The sequence below is a fragment of the Mustelus asterias genome, chromosome 8 (genome assembly GCF_964213995.1).
Source record: "Mustelus asterias chromosome 8, sMusAst1.hap1.1, whole genome shotgun sequence".
In the NCBI taxonomy this organism is placed as follows: domain Eukaryota; kingdom Metazoa; phylum Chordata; class Chondrichthyes; order Carcharhiniformes; family Triakidae; genus Mustelus; species Mustelus asterias.
Window position 1 is genome coordinate 126,264,365 of NC_135808.1, and position 26,476 is coordinate 126,290,840.

Genomic DNA, 26,476 nt, shown 5'->3' on the forward strand with positions numbered 1-26,476 from the left:
GCTGACCAGGAAGCTCTCCCACTCTTACCTCCGGCCATTAGGCACACTGGAAGGATTTATAGGCTGATAATCAATCTGTTTCACCACATCATGAAAGTAACTTCTGTGCTCGTCAAGTCCTGAGGTGGGACTTGAAACCAGAGCTTCTGATTCAGAGACAGGACCACAACCACTGTGCCACAAGGCCTACCCTCCAATACAAAAGGAAAGGTTTTAAATATCAAATAGTCAGTAATAAATCCAGTCAGGAATTCAGGAGAAATTTCTTTGGCCAAAGAGTGGTTAGAAGCCAAGCCACTTCACGTCAACCTGCCCTGCAGCCATAAAGCTCCTCTTGGGTCATACACTTGAGAGCTCCGGGTTGATCAGTCCCCACAGCGCCAAGAGTGCATTCATGGGCTCTGCCAGGGATGCAAGAGGAGGAGGAGGAAGAAGAAGACCCAGTGGATCCTGGAGACAGATAAATCTGGGGTCTTGACAGAAGGATTTGGGCTGGTTAGAGATGGCGTTGTGGGTTTAAAGCTGCCAGTGGGTAGGAAGAAAGGAGAGGTCTGGCCCCCCTCCCCCAATCCGTATAGACAGCCCCTGAAGATAGAATTCCTCCCCCCCCCCTTTCCTTCCTATTCTTTGAAGAGTTGATATCAAAAATCGGGCTGCTCGCTCACGCTCACCCGCCCACACCAAACATTTTATGTCATGGGCAGTGTTTTATCAGGATCAATTGGCTTGGTAAAAAGTCTAATTGACCCTTGATTATCTATTGAAATATGGCAAGCAGGTTCCCAATTTTAATGCCACCCCTCCCCTCCTCTCCCCTCCCCCACCCCCCACAACTCCCCCACCCCACTATTATGAGGTTAAACTCAGGGGTGCCTTGCCAAAAACACACCCAGCAGGAGCATGTACTAAGCATCCCAGGCCACTTGTCTGTGCTGATGTTTATGTTCTGCATGAAACTACTTTGTCTGAACATAACAGTGTTCGCTTCTACACCTTTTTATCCACAAGTCATTATCTAGCTTCTCCATCAATACCATAAATCTATTCAAGGGGAACCTCGATCGTGACTTGTGGATAAAAAGGTGTAGAAGCGTTATGTTTAGACAAAGTAGTTTCATGCAGAGCATAAACACCAGCACAGACAAGTGGTGCTGAACAGCCAGTTCTGTGCTGTGCACTGTACGCACCTGAATCCTAAAAATATTAACAATCCGTGTCCATATCATGGGAAAATTTTCAGAAATTAGTAAATTCCATAGGGCAGACCAATCATAGTCAATGTTGGGTGGGATTTTATGGCCTCACTCGCCCCAAAACTGTAAAATCCTGCCCGAGGTCAACGGACATTCCACGGTCCACCGCTCGCCTGTTCCAATTTCCGTGGCGAGCAGGACGATCAAATTCTGACTAATATTGCCATTCGTGAGAGTGGTTTGAACCTTAGTTGTTCATGAATTGTGCTTTGCAGCTTCAGAATACTAATTATCAGAACACTACTATAGGCTGAACTTTCCTATTTATAACTTACAATAATCTTCACACCAATCCATTAAGTAATTTTGTGCCCTTATGAACCCATTACCTTCTCCCCTCCTCTGCCAATACTTTACTAAGGAGATCACTTCATGAAGTTGTGCTGCCAGGACAAAGCCTTCTGTACTGGGAGACACTTATTGTGAATTCAGCACTCACTCCCTATAGATACCACGCATGATGGACAGAAAACCATCAGAAGCATTAAATCAATGGTTTTCTGCCCCATTCTGCATGGAAAATGTGGGCAGCACAGTGGGTAGCACTGCTGTCTCACAGCGCCAGGGACCCGGGTTCAATTCCGGCCTCGGGTCACTGTCTGTGTGGAGTTTGCACATTCTTCCTGTGTCTGCATGGGTTTCCTCCGGGTGCTCCGGTTTCCTCCCACAGTTCAAAGATGTGCAGGTTAGGTGGATTGGCCATGCTAAATTTCCTCTCAGTGTCCCATGATGTGTAGCTTAGATGGATTGGCCATGCTAAATTTCCCCTTCGTGTCCCATGATGTGTAGGTTAGGGGGATTAGCAGGGTAAATACGTGGGGTTACGGGGATAGGGTCTGGGTAAGATGCTCTGTTGGAGATTCGATGGTGCAAATGGCCTCCTTCTGCACTGTAGCCATTCTATAATTCTATGAAAATGGCAAGCCGTCCACACCACATTTCCAGTCCTTGTCCTTATTTTCAAATCTCTACATGACCTGTCCCCATCCCAACTCTGTAATCTCCTCCAGCCCCATGACCCACTCATCTAATTCCAGCCCCTTGACATGAGTCTCTTCGATTTTAATTGGTAGTCATGGCCTCATGGCCCTGAAGCTCTGGAATTTCCTCCTTAGACCTCTCCATTTCTCAAGCTCTCTCTCTCTTTCAAGACACTCATTAAAACCTACTTCCTTGACCCAGTTCTTGGTCTCCTGGCCCACTATCGCCATATGTGATTCTGTGTTTTGACAAGGCTCCCGTGAAGGGATGTTTTACTACATTAAAGGCAGGATATAAATGCAAATTGTTTGGAATTTATAATTAGGAGTAGTAGACAGACAATTTTTAACATGGATAGTTAATGGTGTGGACTGAATGTCTGGAATCCTGCCTGTGCTCCCTGAGGACAAGGTTCCACGCTGGGAATAGTTTCTGAAAACTACCCTTTAAATTCCTGTCACCCCCCACACCACTCCCTAATTCAATGACAAAGGAAGCAACCAATGGAGTTGTTAGACTGCAGAGAAAATAATTCCATTGGTTTTTGGGCCCAGTCTCTGCTCTGTACTCAGTCAGGATGAATGTAGGGTGCTGTAATGAGCCTTGGGTCTCAGTGATTTGAGCAGAGATGTGAGACACCAGGGGCTTGCACAGGGCATTATCAGCCTGTATTCACGTTTTCCAGCATCACTGCAGTAATCCCTGCTTCAAAGCACTTCCGTGTGAGTGCAGCATGGGCTTGAACAAAATGAAAGGAAGCAACTTTAGTTTCTAGCTTTGACTGTTCCAGTTCCAAATAAGTCGCATTCACGCATAGTTCAAAAACACTTTCAAATAAATAGTTAGCAAATCCAGGCATACTTGCTATAAATTGTGTTGTCAATCTTGAAGCTTTCAGAGAGAGATTTTGTGGAGAGCGCATGAATTCTCAGGGACAGCCTGCACATGCCTCTGACTTCAGCTGTCCTATTAACTTAATTTTTTTCACTGCCACAGACGTAGCTCTTCCCATCACCACAGCAACATCTGCTGGATAACTCATGACCTTTTCAATCAACCTAATTAAAAGCTTCAGGGGAAATATCCATCTATCAACAAAAATCCATAAGCTCCAGCCAAAGTAAACACCACATGACTAAAATGAATAATTATCCTGCTCTCCCAGCATCTGAGCTGCATTCCTACCAGACATACTGATTGACCGTAGAAAAAAGCTGAATTTTTAAACATAAAGCAAACTATATATATACATTAGAGCAGCCCATTACAGAACCGAATCACTTATTACAGAAAAGGCTTTCCTTGCTTCTTTAGCTGTGATGATGGTAGTGCAATTGATATATATATATATATAAAATCAATTGCATTCCCATTATCACAGCTAAAGAAGCAACAGCACCACGAGGAAAATCTTTTCTGTAATGAGTGATTCGGTTCTGCAATGGGCTGCTTGAGATTTGGGTGAAGGCAGATTCAAGCACAGCTTTCAAAAGAGAATGATTTAAAGAAAAAAATATTTGCAGAACTACAGGGAAAATGGCGGTGTGGGTGTTGAGATGAGGTGAGTTGCTCGAAAGAACTAACAGGGATTCAGTGGGCTGAATGGCCTCCTCCTTCGTTCCCAATCGCAGGCAATTTTGTACACAGCTCTCAGTCTATGAATCATGTCCAGTCAGGCAACTATGATTGCACAACACAATAGCTGCTGACTGGATAAGTACTCAATTGATGTTTACGTGGACTTTAGCAAGGCCTTTGACAAGGTACCGCATGGTAGGTTGTTGCATAAGTTAAATCTCATGGGATCCAGGGTGAGGTAGCTAAATGTATACAAAATTGGCTTGATGACAGAATGTGGAGATGCCGGTGTTGATGACAGAAGCGAGAGGGTGGTTGGAGAGGGTTGTTTTTCAAACTGGAGGCCTGTGACCAGCAGTGTGCCTCAGGGATCCGTGCTGGGTCCACTTTTATTTGTCATTTATATTCATGATTTGGATGAGAATGTAGGGGGCATGGTTAGAAAGTTTGCAGATGATACCAAGATTGGTGGCATAGTGGACAGTGAAGAAAGTTATCTCGGATTGCAACAGGATCTTGATCAATTGGGCCAGGGCTGACAAATGGCAGACGGAGTTTAATTTAGACAAATGCGAGGTGATGCATTTTGGTAGATTGAACCAGGGCAGGACTTACTCAGTTAATGGTAGGGCGTTGGGGAGAGTTACAGAGCAAAGAGATCTAGGTGAAGAAGGCATTCAGCATGCTTGGTTTCATTGACCAGAACATTGAATACAGGAGTTGGGACGTCTTGTTGAAGTTGTACAAGACATTGGTAAGGCCACACTTGGAATACTGTGCACAGTTCTGGTGACCTTATTGTAGAAAGGATATTATTAAACTAGAAAGAGTGCAGAAAAGATTTACTAGGATGCTACCGGGACTTGATGGTTTGAGTTATAAGGAGAGGCTGGATAGACTGGGACTTTTTTCTCTGGAGCATAGAAGGCTGAGGGGTGACCTTATAGAGGTCTATAAAATAATGTGGGGCATTGATCAGCTAGATAGTCAATATCTTTTCCCAAAGGTAGGGGAGTCTAAAACTAGAGGGCATGGGTTTAAGGTGAGAGGGGAGAGATACAAAAGTGTCCAGAGGGGCAATTTTTTCACACAGAGCGTGGTGAGTGTCTGGAACAAGCTGGCTGCAGAGGTAGTAGTAGAGGCGGGTACAATTTTGTTTTGTAAAAAGCCTTTAGACAGTTACATGGGTAGATGATGTGGAGTTGCCGGCGTTGGACTGGGGTGGTCACAGTAAGTAGTCTCACAACACCAGGTTAAAGACCAACAGGTTTATTTGGCAGCACGAGCTTTTGGAGCGTTGCACCTTTCGGAGCATTGCCCCTACACTCACCTGATGAAGGGGCAATGCCCCGAAAGCTCGTGCTACCAAATAAACTTGTTGGACTTTAACCTGGTGTTGTGAGACTAATGGGTAAGATGGATATAGAGGGATATGGGCCAAACGCGGGCAATTGGGACTTGCTTCAGGGTTTAAAAAAAAGAGCGGCATGAACAAGTTGGGCCAAAGGGCCTGTTTCCATGCTGTAAACCTCCATGACTCTATGGACCCGATTTTACCATTAACGGGCTCAAAAACGTGATAACGTGATTAGCGCGAACCACGCCTGCATCCGCACAGTGCCCACTTTACCAAGGCCCAAAAATGGCTGCGATCCGAACCGCGCCTGAAACGGGTGCAACGACGATTTAAATGCATTTGCATGTATTTAAATTGAATTAATGGGCTGCCCGCCCAACTTTACCAGCATTTCCCCCTTTACCATCGCGTTCGCCCGTCCAGATTTGGCGCGAAACAGACCTGCTCAACAAAGGTCTGTTTCGGGCCCTCCAGCTTCAGAAGAGGTGAGTTCAGATTTTCCAATGGCTCTCTGACTCAGATCGGTGATGGGGGGGAGGGAGGGAGGCAGATCAGATGTATCTCTGGCGAAGGTGGGGGGAGAAGAGGGAGGCCAGATCATTCTCTGGTGGGGGCGGGGGGGGGGGGTTGAGGGGGAGGAAGGAAGCCAGTTCGTTCTCTGGTGGGGTGGGAGGGTGGCCGGATTATTCTCTGGATGGGGGCGGGGGGAGGGGGGGGCGCGGAGGAGGAGGGAGGACCGATCGCTCTCTGGTGGTGGCGGGGGGGGGGTAAGGCTAGATCGTTCTCTGGTGGGGGGGGCAGGCAGGACCCACTGCCACTCTGTGGGCGATCGGTGGGGAGGAATGGGGGGGCAGAGGGTCGCGATTGGTCTGGGTAGTGGGGTGAGGGTGGATGGATAAGGGGGACAGTTATGTTGTAGGGGTGGGGCGATGTCAGTGGGGGCCATCGCTCCCGGGTCACTTTATCCGCTTTTTGCAGCCCAGGAGTGATGTTACAGGGGTGCGTTTTGCAACTTTTTTTCTCACTGCGCATGCGCAGTTCAGCGATTTGGGCACAATAAGCCCCGCCCACAGCGCGATTCAGACTCGTGATTTTATTTTCAGACTGAGTGCGTATGGGGGCGCCTGAGAACAGATTTCCAGGTCGGATCTGAATTGCGCCCAGATTCAGCACTTAGGGCCAATTTTGCCATTTTGATTCTAAGTGCTGAATCTGGGCGCAATTCAGATCCGACCTGGAAATCTGTTCTCAGGCGCCCCCATACGCACTCAGCCTGAAAAAAATATCACGAGTCTGAATCGCGCCGTGGGCGGGGCTTATTGTGCCCAAATCGCTGAACTGCGCATGCGCAGTGAGAACAAAATTTGAAAAACGCGCCTGTCACATCGTTCCTGAGCTGCAAAAAGTGGATAAAGTGCCCAGGAGCGATGGCCCCCACTGACATCGCCCCACCCCCACACCATAACTCTCCCCCTTATCCACCCACCCCCACCCGGCTACCCAGACTGATCGCGACCCTCTGCCCTCCTTCCCCCCCCACCAATCGCCCGCCGAGTGCAGCAGACTCCGCTGTCCGCCCCCCCTCCACCAGAGATCCATCTGGCCTCCCTCCCTCCCCGCCCCGCCACCCTCCGAAAAGAAAACCATCTGGCCTGCCCACGCGACCAGAGAATGATCGGGACTCCCTCCCCCCCCCTCTCCACCAGAGATACATCTGACCCGCCTCCCTCCATCCCCCAACCACCGATCTGAGTCAGAGAGCTGTTGGAAACTCTGAACTTACCTCTTCAGAAGCTGGAGCGCCCAAAACAGACCTTTGCCGAGCAGGTCTGTTTCGCGCCGAATCTGGACGCGCGAACGTGATGGTAAAGGGGAAACGCTGGTAAAGTTGGGCGGGCAGCCCATTAATTCAATTTAAATGCATGCAAATGCATTTAAATCGACATTGCACCCATTTCGGGTGCAATTCGGATTGCGGCCATTTTTGGGCCTTGCTAAAGTGGGCATCTGCGCAGATGCGGCGTGGATCGCGCTAATCGCCTCACGCCCGACTTTACCAAGTTTTCGTGCCCAAAAATGGGCACGACGCAATGGTAAATTTGGACCCTGTGTGCGTGTGTGTGTTTGTGTGTGTGTGTGCTGGGGTTTGTGTTTGTTTGTGTGTGTTTGTGTGTGTGTGTGCTGGGGTTTGTGTGAGTGTGTATGTGTCTGTTTGGGTGTGTATGTGTTTGTTTGTGTGTGCGTGTACTGGGGTTTGTGTTTGTTTCTGTGTGTGTGTGTGTGTTTGTGTGTGTGTGTGCGTGCTGGGGTTTGTGTGAGTGTGTGTGTGTGCTGGGGTTTGTGTGTGTGTGTGTGTGCATGCTGGGGTGTGTGTGTGTGTGCGTGCTGGAATTTGTGTGTGTTTGTGAGTGTGTGTGTGAGTGTGTGCGAGCTTGTGCAGTGATTCTCTCATGAAAACATCTATTTGTCTTTCCCTAGGCTGATGTGGTCATTGCTGAACCATACCTTAAATATGCAGATGAACCGTACACTCTCCAGTATGGCGGATGTGGTGAGAAGGGCCGGTACATTCACTTCACCCCAAACTTTATACTAAACAACAGTCTGACTGCAGCTTATGGCCCAAAAGGTAAATAACCTTAAATAAGTTAACACCATTGTTGTTGTACTTTGAGTCCTAAATTTTGCTCAATTAGTGAGAGAGATAGAGAGAGGGATGGGGAGATTGTGGCGGGGTACTGGCAATGTGGCTTGCTAGTGACCCAGAGGCCTAGGTTAATGCTCTGGGAACACAGGTTCAAATCCTACCACAGCAGCTCATGGAATTTGAATTTAATTAACTAGTTTCAGCCAGAAGTGTTGAGTAGATGATCCATCTCAGCCTCCTCCAGAGGTCCCCAGCATCACAGATGCCAGCTTCAGCCAATTTGATTCACTCCACATGATATGAAGAAATGGCTGACAGAACTGCAAAAGCAATCGGCCCTGACAACATTCTAGCAATGCAACTGAAGCCTTGTGCTCCAGGACTAGCCATGCCCTAGCCAAGCTGTTCCAGTACAACAGGACTCTAAATGGTAAAACACCACTCCCAATGAACAATCAGCACAACACTGGCATCTACCTGGTAATGTGGAAAATTGCCCAGCTATGTACCATCCGTAAAGTGCAGGACAAATAGAATATGGGAGAGTGACTGTCCTTGACATCAAGACATTTAACTGTATATGGCATCAAGGAGCCCGAGTAAAACCGGAGTCAGTGGGAATATGTGGGAAAACTCTCCACTTATCGGGTCATACTTGGCACAAAGGAAGATAATTGTGATTGTTGGAAATCAATCATCTCAGTCCCAAGACATCATCGCAGGTACTCTTCAAGGTAGTGTCTGAGGCCCAATCATCTTCAGCTGTTTTATCAATGACCTTCCTTCCATCAGTAGCTCAGAAATGGGCATGTTTGCTGATGATTACACAGCATTCAGCACAATTCACAACTCCTCAAATACTTTGTGTCCATATACAGCAAGACCTGGGCAAAGTTCAGGCTTGGGCAAATAAGTGTCTCATAAATGGCAGGCAATTTCCATTTCCAACAGTAGAATCATAGAATCCCTACAGTGCAGAAGGAGGCCATTTGGCCCATCGAGCCTGCACCAACAACAATCCAACCCAGGCCTTATCCCCGTAACCCCACGTATTTCCTCTACTAATCCCCCTGACATCAAGGCACAATTTAGCATGGCCAATGCACCTAAACTGCACATCTTTGGACTGTGGGAGGAAACTGAAGCACCCGGAGGAAACCCACGCAGACACGGGGACAAAGAGCAAACTCCACACAGACAGTGACCCAAGCCAGGAATCGAACCCGGGTCCCTGGCACTGTGAGGCAGCAGTGCTAATCACTATGATACCGTAAATAGAGTCCAGCCATTTCCCCTTGACATTCAATGGCATTGTGATTGCTGAAGCTCCCACGATCAACCTCCTCACGAGTTACCATTGTTCAAGAGCCGAACTGGATTAGCCATATAAACACTGTGGCTATCTGAGCAGGTCAGAGCATAAGAATTCTGCGGTGAGCAACTCACCTCCAGATTCCCCAAAGCCTGTCCACCATCCACAAGGCACAAGTCAGGAGTGTGATGGAATTCTTGCCGCTTGCCTGGATGAGTACTCCAACAACACTCAGGGGTTTGACACCATCCAGGACAAAGCAGCCCAATTGATTGGCACCCCATCCACAAACATTCACTTCCTCCACCACCAATGCACAGTGGCAACAATGTGTACCACTACAAGATGCACTGCAGCAACTCACCAAGGCTCCTTCGACAGTGCCTTCCAAACCCGTGACCACTGCCACCGAGAAAGAGAAGGGAAGCAAACACATGGAAACATCACTTACTGCAAATTCCCCTCCAAGCCAATAACCATCCTGACTTGGAAATATGTCAGCTATTCCTTCACTGTCACTGGGTCAAAAATTGGAACTCCCTCCCGAACAGCACTGTGGGTGTACCTACACCACATGGCCTGCAGCGGTTCAAGAAGGCAGCTCACCCACCACCTTCTCAGTGGTAATTCGGGATAGCCAATAAATGGTGGCCCAGCCAGGAATACCCTCATCCTGTGAATGAATAGATAAGAAAAAAGATCATCCCAGTTGCTAACCCTGAAGGTGATGAAGATGAGTGCAGTGGTTTCTATGACAACAAGTAGGGAGGTACATTTAAGACAAAATTGGCCTCAGTGAAAGAACTAAGAGCAATGTTACAAACAGAGCAATATATTTTTTATTAGCTCCTTTCAAACAACAAAGAACAAAGAAAATTACAGCATAGGAACAGGCCCTTCAGCCCTCCAAGCCTGCACCGACCATGCTGCCCGACTTAACTAAAACCCGCTACCCTCCCGGGGACCATATCCCTCTATTCCCATCCTATTCATGTACTTGTCAAGATGCCCCTTAAAAGTCACTACCGTATCCGCTTCCACTACCTCCCCCGGCAACGGGTTCCAGGCACCCACCACTCTCTGTGTAAAAAATCTGCCTCGTACATCTCCTTTAAACCTTGCCCCTCGCACTTTAAACCAATGCCCCCTAGTAATTGACTCTTCCACCCTGGGAAAAAGCTTCTGACTATCCACTCTGTCCATGCCTCTCATAATCTTGTAGACTTCTATCAGATCACAACTCAACCTCTGTCGTTCCAATGAAAACAAACCAAGTTTCTCCAACCTCTCCTCATAGCTAATGCCCTCTGTACCAGGCAACATCCTGGTAAATCTTTTCTGTACCCTCTCCAAAGCCTTCAAATCCTTCTGTTAGTGTGGCGACCAGAATTGAACACTATATTCCAAGCGCGGCCTAACGAAGGTTCTTAAAGCTGCAACACGACTTGCCAATTTTTAAACTCAATACCCCGGCCGATGAAGGCAAGCATGCTGTATGCCTTCTTGACTACCTTCTCCACCTGCATTGCCACTTTCAGTGACCTGTGTACCTGTGTACCTGTACACGCAGATCCCCTTGCCCATCAGTTCAATTGAGCACCACATCCACGAAACCCTTTAACAGACTAATTCTATCCCGTACTCAGAAACATTGCGATAGAAATCAGTTCCAGCACTAACATGGAGGAACAGAAGAATGAATTTTTTTGTGAAGCCACAAAGTAACTTCAAGCCACTGAGTGCATTTTACAGACAAGAGAGTTAAACACCAATATTTAAACTTCCCGATGCATCAATTCCATTTATATCTCACAGAAAATGACAACAAAGATCTAATTTTAAACAAAAGTGCTTCTGTTTCTACAGAGAGAGTTTTTGTTCATGAATGGGCTCATCTTCAGTGGGGAGTTTTTGATGAATATAACAATCAGAAGCCTTTCTATTTATCTAAGGGCACGTATGAAGCAACAAGGTAGGACAATTCTAATTGTATGACTTTGGTCACTGGTAAATGTCCTTTAGGATTTCTGTGGGGTCACGAGGGGGATCACTGCAGCGTTGTGGGGTAGTCCGGGGATAGACGGTCCTGGAGCTCCAACGTCCTGATGGGGAGGGCACCCCAATAATGAAGGGATCTTCAGAGTGGGACACCCCCACGCCCCACCTGAGATGGGGAAAAGGTGCAAAGCCACATTCCCACCCGACCTGCCCCCACTTTCACCAGCCTAAAAATTAAGTGGATGGAAAAGGCCATTAAATGGCCAGTTAAGGACCCTATAGATAAATGGGCGGGTTTCCCACCTGTGGGGCTGGCTGTCTAGGTGTGAAGTTACATCAGGGTTTGGGTGGACAAGATCACAGGGGGAATCCCATCCATTTAATTTTACACTCCCCCCGTCTCAGAACCCACTGGGGGCTGGTGAGGGATGGGATGGAGTGGGGGGGGGGGGGTGAGGGATGGGATGGAGTGGGGGGGGGGGGTGGAGGGAGGGGGAGGGAGTGGGGGGGAATAAGGGGATGGGGGTGAGGGTTGCGCAGAATTCTGCCCGACAGGTCTAATTTTGCTGGTGGGCAAATTATTGAAAAATGATTGTGGGATTGCAAATATTGTCATTTAAAAAGGCACAAATTAATTAAGAACTGTCAGCATGGATTTGTGAATGGAACATTGTGTCCGTCCATCCCCACACCTCCACTACTTGCCTTCAAACAACCGCGCAACCTCAAACAGACCATTGTACACAGCAAACTACCCAGCCTTCAGGAGAACAGTGACCACGACACCACACGACCTGCCACAGCAACCTTTGCAAGATGTGCCAGATCATCGACACGGATGTCATCATCTCACGTGAGAACACCATCCACCAGGTACACGGTACAGACACTTGCGACTCGGCCAATGTTGTCCACCTGATACGCTGCAGGAAAGGATGTCCCAAGGCATGGTACATTGGTGAGACCACGCAGACGCTACAACAACAGATGAATGGACACTGCTCAACAATCACCAGACAGGAGTGTGCCCTTCAGTCGGGGAACACTTCAGCAGTCACGGGCATTCAGCCTCTGATCTTCGGGTGAGTGTTCTCCAAGGCGGCCTTCACGACACACAACAGCGCAGAATCGCTGAGCAGAAACTGATAAAAAAGTTCCGCACACATGAGGACGGCCTCAACCGGGATCTTGGGTTCATGTCACACGATCTGTAACCCCACGACTTGCCTGAGCTTGCAAAATCTCACTAACTGTCCTGGCTGGAGACAATTCTCACCTCTTTAACCTGTGCTTAACCCTCTCTCCACTCACATTGTCTGCAGCTGTAAAGACTTGATTACCTGTAAAGACTCGCATTCCAACCATTATCTTGTAATTGAGTTTGTGTCTATATATGCCCTGTTTGTGAACCGAACTCTTCATTCACCTGATGAAGGGGCAATGCTCCGAAAGCTCGTGCTACCAAATAAACCTGTTGGACTTTAACCTCGTGTTGTGCTTACTGTGCTTACCCCAGTCCAACGCCGGCAACTCCACATCCGTCTCCCTTGATTGAATTTTTGGGGTAGAAGATGGAAGGTCAATGGGGGTAACACATTTGACATATTTACATGGATTTTAGCAAGGCTTTTGATCTTTCTCTACACCCTAGCTATGACGGTAACACCACATTCTGCACTCTCTCCTTTCCTTCTCTATGAACTGTATGCTTTATCTGTATAGCGCGCAAGAAACAATACTTTTCACTGTATACTAATACATGTGACAATAACAAATCAAATCAAAGATTTATTTATTAGTGTCACAAGTAGGCTTACATTAACACTGCAATGAAGTTACTGTGAAAATTCCCTAGTCGCCACACTCCAGCACCTGTTTGGCTACACTGAGGGAGAATTTAGCATAGCCAATGCACCTAACCAGCATGTCTTTTGGACTGTGGGAGGAACCTGGAGCTCCTGGAGGAAACCCACGCAGACACGGGGAGAACATACAGACTCCACACAGACAGTCACCCAAGCCAGGAATCGAGCCCGGGTCCCTGGCGCTGTGAGGCAGCAGTGCTTACCACTGTGCCACCGTGTCACATGCAGTGATGGTAATGCCATTGAATGTCAAGAGTGTTGGAGATGGTCATTGCCTGACACTTGTGTGGTGTGATGTTACTTGCCACTTGTCAGCCCAGGTCTTGCTATATTTTGACATGGACTTCTTCAGTTAGAGAGGAGTTACAAATAGTGCTGAACATTGTGTAGTCATCAGCGAACATCCCAATCACTGCAGAATTCCTAGCCTAACCTCAGTAATGGTGACCATCAATTGTAAAAAACCATCTGGTTCTCTAATATCCCTCAACACAGGAAATTTACTAACTGGCCTACATATGACTTCAGACCCACAGCAAGGTGGTTGACTCTTAATTTTCCTCTAAAATGGCCGAGCGAGCCACTCAGTTCAAGCCCAAGTAGAGATGGGCAACAAATGCTGGCCATTTGCACCTACATGCCATGAATTAATAAAAATAAAGTGCAGGTCAGAGGCTAGGATGCATAACAGTGTGTACAAAATGCACCGATGAAACATTCTAAGACTCCCTAGGCAGCACCTTTCAAACTCACAACTGCTGCCATCGAAAAGGATAAGGGTAGCAGATCCATGGAAATTCTCCTTCAAGTCACTCACCATTCTGATTTGGAATTATATTGGTTGTTCCTTCACTGTCGCTGAGTCAAGGTCCTGCAACTCGCTCCCTAACAGCACTATGTGTGTACCTGTACCACTGCGATTCAAGAAGGCAGCTCACCACCACCTTTTCAAGGGCAATTAGAGATGGGCAATAAATGCTGGTTTAGCCAGTGATGCCCACATCCCATGAATCAATAAATAAAAAGAAAGAGGGACCCAAATGAGGAATAACTCTTTCTTTACCCAGCAAGGGCATGACGGACCAAATGGCCTCCTGTTTTCTTTGGCTCGGATTTTCCGATCCCCACAGGAACCATTGCAGACAGGGTGGAAAATTAGATGGATCAGCAAAAGATCCGTTGACATTGGGCGTGAATTCCTGGTCTCAGTGTAAAATCCCAGCCTCCCTTTCTATTTTATTAAATGATTTCTCGTTCTAGAAATGTTACTCAGAATCATAGAATTTCCTTTGATCATTTTGGTTTCAGATGTTCAGAGGAGATAAAAGGCAGGATTGCTGAGTGCAGCGAGATATCCTGTCCATCATGTGACATTGACTCCATCTCAGGGTTACCAAAGGGCAATTGTAAATTCTATCCAAACAAAATGCAGACTTCATCCTCCTCAATAATGTACACAACTGGACTGTCAAATGTAAGTAAGAGATACTTTCTCAAATAATACTTTGTTCCAGCAACCTTATCCTAACCTTTGCAATTCCAGTTGATGTGATAACTGGACAGGAAGATCCCAGAATGGCTTGAAAGACTGTGGGGGCGATCTTACTGAACAAATTCGAAGTGCCAAATGAGCGTGAAATGGGAGAGTTTCAGACCCATTGTTTCAGTGAGAGAAAAAATCAAATCTTATGATGCTTAGAAAAACAAATGAGCAAAGTGTGATTCTCACCAGTGGGAGGAGTGGACAGAGTCTATTCACGCTGGGAAGCCGGCTGCAGACTGGTGGAGGGCACTATTGCACAAGCACCCCGATCTCTCACTGTACTATGTACAAGAGTGTATCATGCACTGGGAGATTATCACTCCCCCCCCATCCCTCCCCTTCCCTGGGCATTGTCTATCCCACTCCCATGATCGCCGCTCATCCCCCAATTGTGCTCCCCCCCCCACCCCCGGATTGCACCCTCGCTGTCGATCACCGCTCCGGTGATCCCCAACTGCTCAGTATGCAGCTCTCATGTGCTACCTCCCTTCAGGCCCCACCCCCCTAGGCCGCATCCCTCCCCTTAGCTCCAGCTCCTTGACACAGACAGGGTGTCAGGCTGGCAGTGTCAGGGTGCCCAGTGGACAGTGCTGAGTTGTAAGGCTGGCACCTTGGGTAAGTCAACCAAGGTCAGAATCGAACCTGGGCCATTGTCCAGAAACCTGAGTGGTCCAGTCACATAAATGCTGCAGCTGAAAGAGGTTGGATAGTCTCAGAACTGATGAAGGGTCATTGACCTGAAACATTAAGTCAATTTCTCACTGCACACCTCCAGCATTTTCTATTTTTACCTCAGATTTCCAGCAGCTGTGATGTTTTGCTTTTGCTGGGTAGTCTAACCTTTCGATTCCCCAAAGCCCCTCCGTCACCTACAAGACAAAAGTCAGAAGTGTCATGGAATAATTTCCATTTGCCTGGCTGTGTGCAACTGTGGGGTGGATTTAATGAGCGGTGGAGAGGGGGTGCAGGATTGCGGGGCTGGAGAGGGGGGGTTGGTGAGCAGACAAATGACCAACCCCCTCAACTAAAAAACCCATTCGCATTGCACCAACCAAAAACTCTGCGGATTGTGAGTGACTGGAATCCATTGGAGGAACATCGGAAAATCCCTGCCTCAAAGGGGCATTAAGAGTTAGAACATAAACATAGAACAGTACAGCACAGGAACAGGCCCTTTGGCCCACGATGATGTGCCAAATTAAACTAATCACTTCTGCCTGCCCTTGGTCCGTATCCCTCTGTTCATTGCATATTCCTGTGCTTATCTAAAAGCCCCTTAGACACCTCTATCGTATCAGCCTGCACCACTATCCTTGGCAGCACGTCCCAGACACCTACCACTCTCTATGCAATAAACTTGCCCTTCACATCTCCTTTTAACTTTCCCTCTCTCACCTTAAGTGCGCATTAAACATTTCCATTCTGGGAAAAAGATTCTGGCTGTCAACCCTATCTATGCCTCTCATATTTTTATAGATTTCTATCAGGTCTCCCCTCAGCCTCCGCCGCTCCAGAGAAAACAACCCTAGTTTGTCCAGCCTCTCCTTATAGCTCATACCCTCCAATCCAGGCAGCATCCTGGTAAACCTCTTTTGCACCCTCTCCAAAGCCTCCACATCCTTCCTGTAATGTGGCGACCAGAAATGACCACATTACTCTAATTTCAGCCGATCCAAAATTTTATAAAACTGCAATATGACACCTTGACTGTTGTACTCAATGCCCAGACCAGTAAAGGCAAGCATGCCATATGCCTTTTTTCCCACCCTGTCTAATTGAGTGGCCACTTTCAGAAAGCTATGGACTTGAACCCCAAGATCCCTCTGGACAACAATGCTGTTCAGGATCCTGCCATTAACTGTATACTTACCCTTATCATTTGATTTAGAAACATAGAAGAGAGGAGCACGAGGAGGCCACATGGCCCTTTGAGCCTGCTCCGCCATTCATTGATCATCCAACTCAATAGCCTGCTTTTTCCCCAAAACCTTTGATCCCTTTTGTCCCAAGTGCTATGTCCAGCCACCGCTTGAATACATTCAATGTTTTGGCATCAATTATTTCCCAAAGTGCAGCACTTCACACTTTCCCACATTAAACTCTGCTGTGGGTCTGGAACCACATGTAGGCCAGACCTGCTAAGGGAGGCAGATTTCCTTCCCTAAAATACATTAACAATTCCGGGGCGATTTTATGACAATCGACAATGGTTTCATGGTCATGATTGGACACTAAATTCCAGATTTTTATTGAATTCAAATTTCACCATCTGCCATGGTGGGATTTGAACCTGAATCCCCAGAGCATTCCCCTGGGTCTCTGGATTACTGGTCCACTAACAATACCACAGCGCCAGCACCTCAGAGGGCCAGTAAAAGTTAAGCAATTTGCTGTTGTTCTGGAGTCGCGTATGGGCCAGAACAAGTGAGGATGGCAGATTGCCTTCCCTAAAGGGTATTTGTGAACCAAATGGATTTTGACAAGAATCGATGGTCACCATTCGTGATACTCGTGTTCAATTCCAGGTTTTATGAATTGAGCCCTGTTCCACCAGCTACCACACTGGGATTGGAACCTATATCCCCAGAGCATGTATCTGAGCAATAGTATTATTTGGCCAGTAACATTACCACTGCACCATCCTTTGCTTTATGAGAGGCCTTTGTTTGGGAAAGGTCAGAACAAATCTGTTGTTACACGCAAATAATTCACTTTAAAGAAGAATTTCACATCGAAGCATTTGGCCTTTTTGTCTTTTTCCTGTTTCCAAAAGCGTAATGTCCCGGATCTTGCAAAGATCAGCAGTCCTCATAGAAATATGGCCAATCAGCATTTTTACTGGGATCTGCCAAATCCTGATGAGCCAGAAATGTGGAGTGTAGCATCCTTCAGAAAACATCATTGATTCATAGCGAGTAGGTGGAGAAGTGTGGATAGGGGGTAGGTGGGCAAGTGTGGCTGGAGGTAGGTGGCTAACTGTGGATAGAGGATAGGTATGTAAGTGTGGTTAGGGGGTAGGTGGATAAGTGTGGATTGGGGGAGGTGGGCAAGTGTGGGTATATGTTAGATGGGTAAGTGTGGGTACAAGGTAGGTGGGTGAATGTGGGTAGGGGTTTGTGTGGGAAGAGGGAGGGTGGGTAAGTATGGGCAGGGGTGGGCAGAGGGAGGTAAGTGTGAACAGAGAGTAGGTGATTAAGTGTGAGTAGAGGGAGGGAGTAAGTATGGACAGGGGGTAAGTGGTTAAGTTTGAGTCGAGAGTAGGTGGGTTAATAGAATGTCTCAAAGAACAGTACAGCACAGGAAACAGGCTGTTCGGCCCTCCAATGCCTGTGCCGCTCATTGGTCCAACTAGACCATTCGTTTGTATCCCTCCGTTCCCAGACTGCTCATGTGACTATCCAGGTAAGTCTTAAACAATGCCAGCGTGTCCGCCTCCACCACCCTACTTGGCAGCGCATTCCAGGCCCCCACCTCGCTCTGTGTAAAAAACGTCCCTCTGATATCTGAGTTATACCTCGCCCCCCTCACCTTGAGCCCGTGACCCCTCGTGATCGTCACCTCCGACTTGGGAAAAAGCTTCCCACTGTTCACCCTATCTATACCCTTCATAATTTTGTACACCTCTATTAGGTCTCCCCTCATTCTCCGTCTTTCCAGGGAGAACAAGCCCAGTTTACCTAATCTCTCCTCATAGCTAAGACGCTCCATACCAGGCAACATCCTGGTAAACCTTCTCTGCACTCTCTCTAAAGCCTCCACATCCTTCTGGTCGTGCAGCGACCAGAACTGGACGCAGTACTCCAAATGTGGCCTAACCAATGTTCTATACAGCTGCAACATCAGACTCCAGCTTTTATACTCTATACCCCGTCCTATAAAGGCAAGCATACCATATGCCTTCTTCACCACCTTCTCCACCTGTGCTGCCACCTTCAAGATTTTGTGGACTTGCACACCCACGTCCCTCTGTGTTTTATACTCTTGATGGCTCTGCCATTTATTGTATAACTCCCCCCTACATTAGTTCTTCCAAAATGCATCACTTCGCATTTATCTGGATTAAATTCCATCTGCCATTTCTCCGCCCAATTTTCTAGCCTATCTATATCCTGCTGTATTGTCCGACAATGTTCATCGCTATCCGCAAGTCCAGCCAACTTCGTGTCATCCGCAAAGTTGCTGATAACACCAGTTACACCTTCTTCCAAATCATTTATATATATCAAATGGCAGAGGTCCCAGTACAGAGCCCTGCGGAACACCACCGGTCACAGACCTCCAGCTGGAAAAAGACCATTCGACTGCTACCCTCTGTCTCCTGTGGCCAACACAGTAAGAAGTTTAACAACACCAGGTTAAAGTCCAACAGGTTTATGTGGTAGCAAAAGCCACACAAGCTTGTGTGGCTTTTGCTACCAAATAAACCTGTTGGACTTTAACCTGGTGTTGTTAAACTTCTTACTGTGTTTACCCCAGTCTAACGCCGGCATCTCCACATCCTGTGGCCAAGCCCGTTTTCTACCCATCTAGCCACCTCTCCTTGTATCCCATGAGCCTTAACCTTCTTAACCAACCTGCCATGTGGGACTTCGTCAAATGCCTTACTGAAATCCATATCGACGACATCCTTCCTTCGTCAACCGTTTTTGTCACTTCCTCAAAAAACTCCACCAAATTTGGAAGGCACGACCTCCCTCTTACAAAACCATGCTGTCTGTCACTAATGAGATTGTTCCGTTCTAAATGCGCATACATCCTGTCTCTAAGAATCCTCTCCAACAACTTCCCTACCACGGACGTCAAGCTCACCGGCCTATAATTACCCGGGTTATCCCTGCTACCCTTCTTAAATAACAGTACCACATTCGCTATCCTCCAATCCTCAGGGACCTCACCTGTGTCCAATGAAGAGACAAAGAGTTCCCTTCTCGTTGGAAGGGTAGTTGGATATGGTCATATGGGTAGCCAGGTAGTCGAGAGGTTAGCCAGGTGGTCAGGGCGCTAGTTGGGCATCACACCAGGGCTAGTTGGCTGATTGAGGGTAGTTGGATGTTCGGAGAGTGTGGTCAGCAGGTTTAGAGGGGTCTGGAGGGGTAATTCATAGAAATCATAGAAACCCTACAGTGCAGAAAGAGGCCATCTGGCCCATCGAGTCTGCACCGACCACAATCCCACCCCCATATCCCTGCACATTTACCCACTAATCCCATTAACCTATGCATCTCAGGACACTAAGGGACAATTTTAGCATGGCCAATCAACCTAACCCACACATCTTTGGACTGTGGGAGGAAACCGGGGCACCCAGAGGAAACCCACTCAGACACGAGGAGAATGTGCAAACTCCACATAGACAGTGACTCAAGCCGGGAATCGAACTCAGGTCCCTGGAGCTGTGAAGCAGCAGTGCTAACCACTGTGCTACTGTGCCGTTGAAGCATTGGGAGGTAATCCGGGGACTGGGGGGCAAGTCAGATGTTCAGTGTGAGTGACTGAGGGTCAGTTCTGTAGTTCCCCAGGTGTTAGACCAGGATTTTTCAGTCTAACATTCCTTGGGTACCTATCCAGGTAATAAGTCGGAAATGTTCCAATTCTCCAACTCTAATTCAGAATCGGAGACATTCCTGGAGGGTCTCGGGGAGTACGGGAATTGCCTGTCAAGATTAAAACTTCCCAACAATTCCTATGGAGCTCTAAACATTGCGACTTACACAAGGTCCCGATGCACACCTTACCCCCAAGTTCGGTCCCCTACAATCCAGTGAGTAGAAGATTTGGCCCATTAGGGTTATATTATGAACAGTGTCCACAGGTTTACAACTGGATTTTGGATTCCTTCCTGATAGAGAATCCACCCGATATCCATTGGAATCAATGCGACGCCAATCCACAGGGTTGACAATGGGCAGGTGATGGTTGTGACAGTTTACTGACCAATTGGTGAAGTTAAAAATGACCCATCTCCTCTGTGTCAGCCTGCTTGAATGGCAGCACCCATCATCCTGAGTCAAAAAATCATAAATTCAAGCCCCACAATGATTCTTAATGTATCAGAGATTTTTACATTTTGTAGAATTTGTTGAATGTTTTTCGTCAGAGCTTTTTCTTCTGTCGCCTCTTTAACCCAATTTTTAAAAAAATATCCAGGTGGTTGAATTCTGTGACAATACAACTCACAATCCTGATGCACCAAACATGCAGAATAAAATTTGCAATTACAGGAGCACTTGGGATGTGATCAGCAAGTCAGAGGATTTCAGAAACAATCGCCCACCCCACTTTGGTTCAGTGATACCGACATTTACAATCCTACAGGCCAAAGATCGTGTGCTCTGTTTAGTCCTCGATACTTCCGGAAGTATGAAGTTGGTAAGACCTGTCCCAAAGTTTATTTCACAGAAATTGTTGATTTGGACACAAGTCCAAGCTGATGTGTGGCTTCAACAAGCTAAAGGAGGTCAGAAGCTGAGTATTGTGCTGACTGACTCACCTCCTAAATCCTCTCCCAGACACAAATCAGGAGTGTGATGGAATGTTCCCCACTTGCCTGAGTCCAGCCGGTACAACCATGACCATTCAGTCCCAAACAATCTGCTTGCAGAAATAAAAATCAATTATCAACGGCTGCATTCTTCAATGGAAATTGGAACTAAATTTAACTCTTCTTCCTGTGAGGATGAAGGATACATGTGGCAAGTATCAGGAACCCTGGATAATGAGGGATATAATGAACTTTGTCAAAAAGAAAATGGAAGCATTCGCAAGGTCTAAAAGGCTTAGGACAGGTGAAGCCTTTGAAGAATATAAAGAACGCAGGAAGGAACTTAAGGAAGGAGTTAGGAGGACTAAAAGGGGTCACAAAAAGTCCTTGGCAAACAGGATTAAGAAAAATCCTAAGGCATTTTATATGTATATAAAGTGCAAGAGGGTAGCCAGGAAAGGGTTGGTTCACTCAAGGATAGTGGAGGGAATCGGTGGAACCAGGGCAAATGGGCGAGATACTAAATGCATACTTTGCCTCAGTATTCACCAAAGAGAGGGACTTGATGGATGAGGAGCCTAGGGTAGGGTTTGTAGATATTCTAGGTCACGTCAATATCAAAAAGGAGGAGGTATTGGGTGTCTTAAAAATCATTAAAGTAGATAAGTCCCCAGGGCCTGATGGGATCTACCCCAGAATACTGAAGGAGGCAAGGGAGGAAATTGCTGGACCCTTGACAGAAATCTTTGTATCCTCATTGGCTACAGATGAAGTTTCAGAGATTGGATGATAGCCAATGTTGTTCCATTGATTAAGAAGGGCAGCAGGGATAATCCAGGAAATTATCAGCCAGTGAGCCTTACATCAGCGGTAGGGAAATTATTGGAAAAGATTCTTAGGGACAGGATTTACTCACATTTGGAAACAAATGGACTTATTAGTGATAGACAGCATGGTTTTTGTGAAGGGGATTTTTTCGAGGAAGTGATAAAAACGATAGATGAGGGAAAGACAGTGGATGTTGTATACATGGACTTCAGTAAAACCCTTGAAAAGGTACCTCTGCTGACTGGTATGAAAGGTGGAGTCACGCGGGATCAGAGGAGAGCTGGCAAGATGGATACAGAACTGGCTTGGCCATAAAAGACAGACGGTAGCAGTAGAGGGGTGCTTTTCTGAATGGAAGGCTGTGACTAGCGGTGTTCCACAGGGATCAGTTCTGGGACCTTTGTTGTTCATAGTATATATAAATGATTTGGAGGAAATTGTAGCTGGTCTGATTAGTAAGTTCACAGATGACACAAAAATTGGTGGAGTTGCGGATAGTGAAGAGGATCGTCAGAGGACACAGCAAGATATAGACCGGTTGGAGACTTGGGCGTAGAAACGGCAGATGGAGTTTAATCCGGACAAGTGTGAGATAATGCATTTTGGAAGGTCCAATGCATTTTGGAATTTATACAGTAAATGGTAGAACCCTCAGGATTATTGACAGGCAGAGAGGTCTGGCGGTACTTGTCCACCGATCACTGAAAGTGGCAACGCAGGTGGATAAGGTAGTCAAGAAGGCATATGGAATGCTTGCCTTCAGTGGTTGGGGCATTGAGTATAAAAAGTGGCAGGTCATGCTGCAGCTGTACAGAACCTTAGTTAGGCCTCATTTAGAATATTGTGTACAATTCTGGTCGCCACACTACCAGAAGGATGTGGATGCTTTGGAAAGGGTACAGAAGAGGTTTACCTGGATGTTGCCTGGTCTGCGGGTATTAGCTTTGCAGAGAGGTTGGATAAACTCGATTTGTTCTCACTGGAACGATGGAGGTTGAGGGGTGACCTGAGAGAGGTTTACAAGCTCTGTGGCATGGACAGAGTGGACAGTCAGATGCTCTTTTCTAGGGTAGAAAAGTCAAGTACTAGGAGACATAGGTTTAAGGTGTGTGGGGAAAAGTTCAGAGGGGATGTGCGAGGCAAGTTTCTTACACAGAGGTTGATGAAAGTCTGGAACGCAGTGCAGGGGGAGGTGGTGGGAGCAGGTACGTTTGCGGCATTTAAGGGGCAACTAGATGAATACGTGAATAGGATGGGAATGGAAGGATACGGACTCTGTAAGTTCATATGGTTTAGGCAGGCATCATGATCAGCACAGGCTTGGAGGGCCGAAGGGCCTGTTCCTGTGCTGTACTGTTGTTTGTTCTTTTTTTTAATGCAATGTATAAATAAGTCAAATGAATGACTGAGCGCGTTGTCTTCTTTTTATTAAATAGGAGAATCGTATTAACAGACTTGGCCAAGCAGCTGAGATATTCTTACTGCAGATCATTGAAGCACAGTCACAAGTTGGAATTGTCACTTTTAGCAGTGCTGCAAATGTTCAAGCACATTTGAAAGTGATTGATAATGATGATGTGAGGAATGAACTTGTCCAGCTGTTACCTAGAGCAGCTAATGGTGGAACAAATATCTGTGCTGGTGTTCGGTCTGGGTTTGAGGTAACATCTGAAAAGCACAACGAATTTAAACAACACCTTATTTACAGTTATTACATTGTTCCCGTGTTGACAACAACCAACTGTTTTGCAGGTGCTTCGTGGCGATGACGGTGCCACACACGGTGATGAAATTGTTCTGTTGACTGATGGGGAGGACAGTGGAATAAGCATGTGTTTCACGGAGGTTAAACAGAGTGGCGCAGTTATCCACACTATAGCATTAGGACCAAGCGCAGCTGCAGAATTGGAACAACTATCAAATTTAACAGGTAATAAGCACTGAAAGGCCCAATTATTGTGCATCAGGAGAACAACATGAGAGTGCCTTTGTTTCAACTTCTTCCTCCATTAATTGTGGTGGAAGCATGAAGAGGGTTAATATAATTTAGCTCATGTCTCAATTCAAACCGTGGACAAGGGAATTCCAGGTGATTGCATTCCAATTATTTCCGATGGGAAACTGGTGGGGTTGTTTTCCTGTTTCTGGTCCTGGTGCCATAAACACAGCTAACAAAAAGGAAATTATACCCAGTGTATTTTTAATTCATCATAAGCAACATCACAAAATTGAAAAGTAGTGCGATAAAAGCAGTAAACGTTTCCATATTTCTGACCTGTCACATTTGACTCTCCAAGCTTCCTGTAAATATTACAGGTGGTGTGCACACAGGATAATCAGGCCATTTTAACACCTTCTCCCTCACCCCCACACCTATCGTTCATGCTGAATAGCCTGCATTAAAATTGAGGCTAAACTTTTTAATACTTTTATTGACAACTGTTTTTCATTGGGCAGTTTCTGTCACATTGCAGAAATCCCTTTCATATCTTAGGTCTGAATTGGCATGTGTTTTATCAGTGTTCATGATGTATTTTTCTCTTACCATTCTTTAGGAGGTTTACAGTTTTCAGTCACTGATAACGCGAATACAAGTGGGTTAATCGATGCCTTCAATGGATTAGTATCAGGAAATGGTGATATTAGTCAACAGTCAATTCAGGTTGGATTACTCTCGGAAAGTGACTTTCCAATTATTCCTGTGCTGACTTGACAGTAAAATATAATAATTCTATTTGTTTGATTCCAGCTTGAAAGCTTTGGGAAATTGATTGATAAAGATGGTCATTTGACTGGTGAAGTTTCTATCGATAAGACTGTTGGGAATGACACATTTTTTGTCGTGACATGGGAGAAGGAGATGCCAGAGATATTTCTGCAAGATCCCAATGGAAGGATTTACCAAACAGTTTCCTTTGTGTTAGATCAAACTCTACGTGCAGCCCGATTTAAGATTAGCGGCACTGCCCAGGTATGGATCAAAACGTATCCTTTATCCTTTACAATCTGCAGTGTCTTTCCTCACAAACAAATCCTTTTTTGTTTGGTAGTTTTGTCTAGGTTCTGCTTGCTTGCTGCCATCCATCCGTAATTCAGGCAAGTTCCCATTCCATATCACAATCTTTCACATGCTGTCTATCATTGGCCAGCTGAGTACACCATGCAAATGAAAAGAAGCCAATGGGTTCTTTTCCGAGCTGTTTCCATGGCGTGAAATGTATGATTTCTGTGTGGTGAATTGGTGAGAAAGCTGGGCATTGGGAAACATTCATTCAATCTGAATGACAGCCTTGGGACTTAACCCATGGAGACACCGCAGTTAAGCCCAATCCTGAGTTCACCTGACTCCTGCATTCACACATTTCTAGCAATGATGTCTGGATAGCAAATGAGAAAGACAAAGACAGTTAGCCCCTTAAACCTGTTGTGCCATTTAATTAGATTATGGCTGATTTGCATCTTAACTCCACTTACTCACCTTGGTTCCATATCCCTTAAATTCCTTGCCTTCAAAAACCAATCAATCTTAGTTTTGAAAGTTTCCTTTCTCTCCTGGCTCCAGAAAACTCCAAATTCCAAAGACCGCTTGTGTGCATAAGGGGCTTCACCCCTTTATGACTGATCTCTAATTTTAAGGCCATGCCCCCTTGTTCTAGAATTCCCAATGGAGGAAATAATTTATCCACATTATCAAATCCTTTAATCTTAAACCTCCCAATTAGATCACCCTTACACTTCTATACTCAAGTGAATACTGCCTTAATCTATGCAACCTTTTCTCACATGTTAATCCTTTTAGCTACAGAAACATTACAGAGAATCTGTGCTGTACCACCACCAAGACCACTATATCCTCCTGATGTGTGATGCCTAGAACCAAACAAAGTACTTCAGATGAGGTCTACCCAGATTTTTATATAACTTTAGCCTTGCATCCACTTGAAATGAAGGCTAACAGTCCTTTAAATTATGACTTTGCTTCCATTCATTTTTTATGCAAGGATGCCTTCAGCAGCAAGTTCCCTCCCAAGTCACACACAATGCTGGTGTGACGATATATCATCATTCCTGTGCTTGGTCAAAATCCTCACACTCTCCACCTCGCAGCACTGTGGGTGTACCTTCACTACAGGAACTGCAGCAGTTCAAGAAGGCAACTCACCACCACCTCCTTAAGGACATCTAGGGATGGACAATGAATTCTAGATGGATTCACAGTTCCCAATTTCTTGCAAATACTCTGGTCTTTCTTTCTTGGGTGTGGGCGGCACGGTGGCACAGTGGTTAGCACTGCTGCCTCACAGCACCAGGGACCCGGGTTCGATTCCCGGCTTGTGTCATTGTCTGTGTGGTGTTAGCACGTTCTCCTCGTGTCTGCATTGGCTTCCTTAGGGTGCTCTGGTTTCCTCCCACAGTCCGAAAGACGTGCTGGTTAGGTGCATTGGCCGTGCTAAATTCTCCGTCAGTGTACCCGAACAGGCGCCGGAGTGTGGCGACTGGTGGATTTTCACAGTAACTTCATTACAGTGTGAATTAAGCCTACTTGTGACTAATAAATAATAAACTAAATGTGAAGGACTGCACATTTCCCCAGGTTGAATTCCATCCGTCACCGTCTTGTTCACTCACTTAA

General features: G+C 46.4%; 1 protein-coding gene across 1 annotated transcript in view; it reads left to right on the top strand.

Annotated features, from left to right (window-relative positions):
* Positions 1–26,476, top strand: part of LOC144497536 (calcium-activated chloride channel regulator 1-like) — a 42,255-nt gene that overhangs the window by 3,127 nt on the left and 12,652 nt on the right. The window contains exons 3-10 of the mRNA XM_078218938.1: positions 7,648–7,798; positions 10,995–11,100; positions 14,300–14,465; positions 20,682–20,903; positions 23,280–23,504; positions 23,596–23,773; positions 24,399–24,505; positions 24,593–24,814. Of these exons, the coding sequence (XP_078075064.1) occupies positions 7,648–7,798; positions 10,995–11,100; positions 14,300–14,465; positions 20,682–20,903; positions 23,280–23,504; positions 23,596–23,773; positions 24,399–24,505; positions 24,593–24,814 (1,377 nt within the window). The remainder of the gene's footprint in view (positions 1–7,647; positions 7,799–10,994; positions 11,101–14,299; positions 14,466–20,681; positions 20,904–23,279; positions 23,505–23,595; positions 23,774–24,398; positions 24,506–24,592; positions 24,815–26,476) is intronic.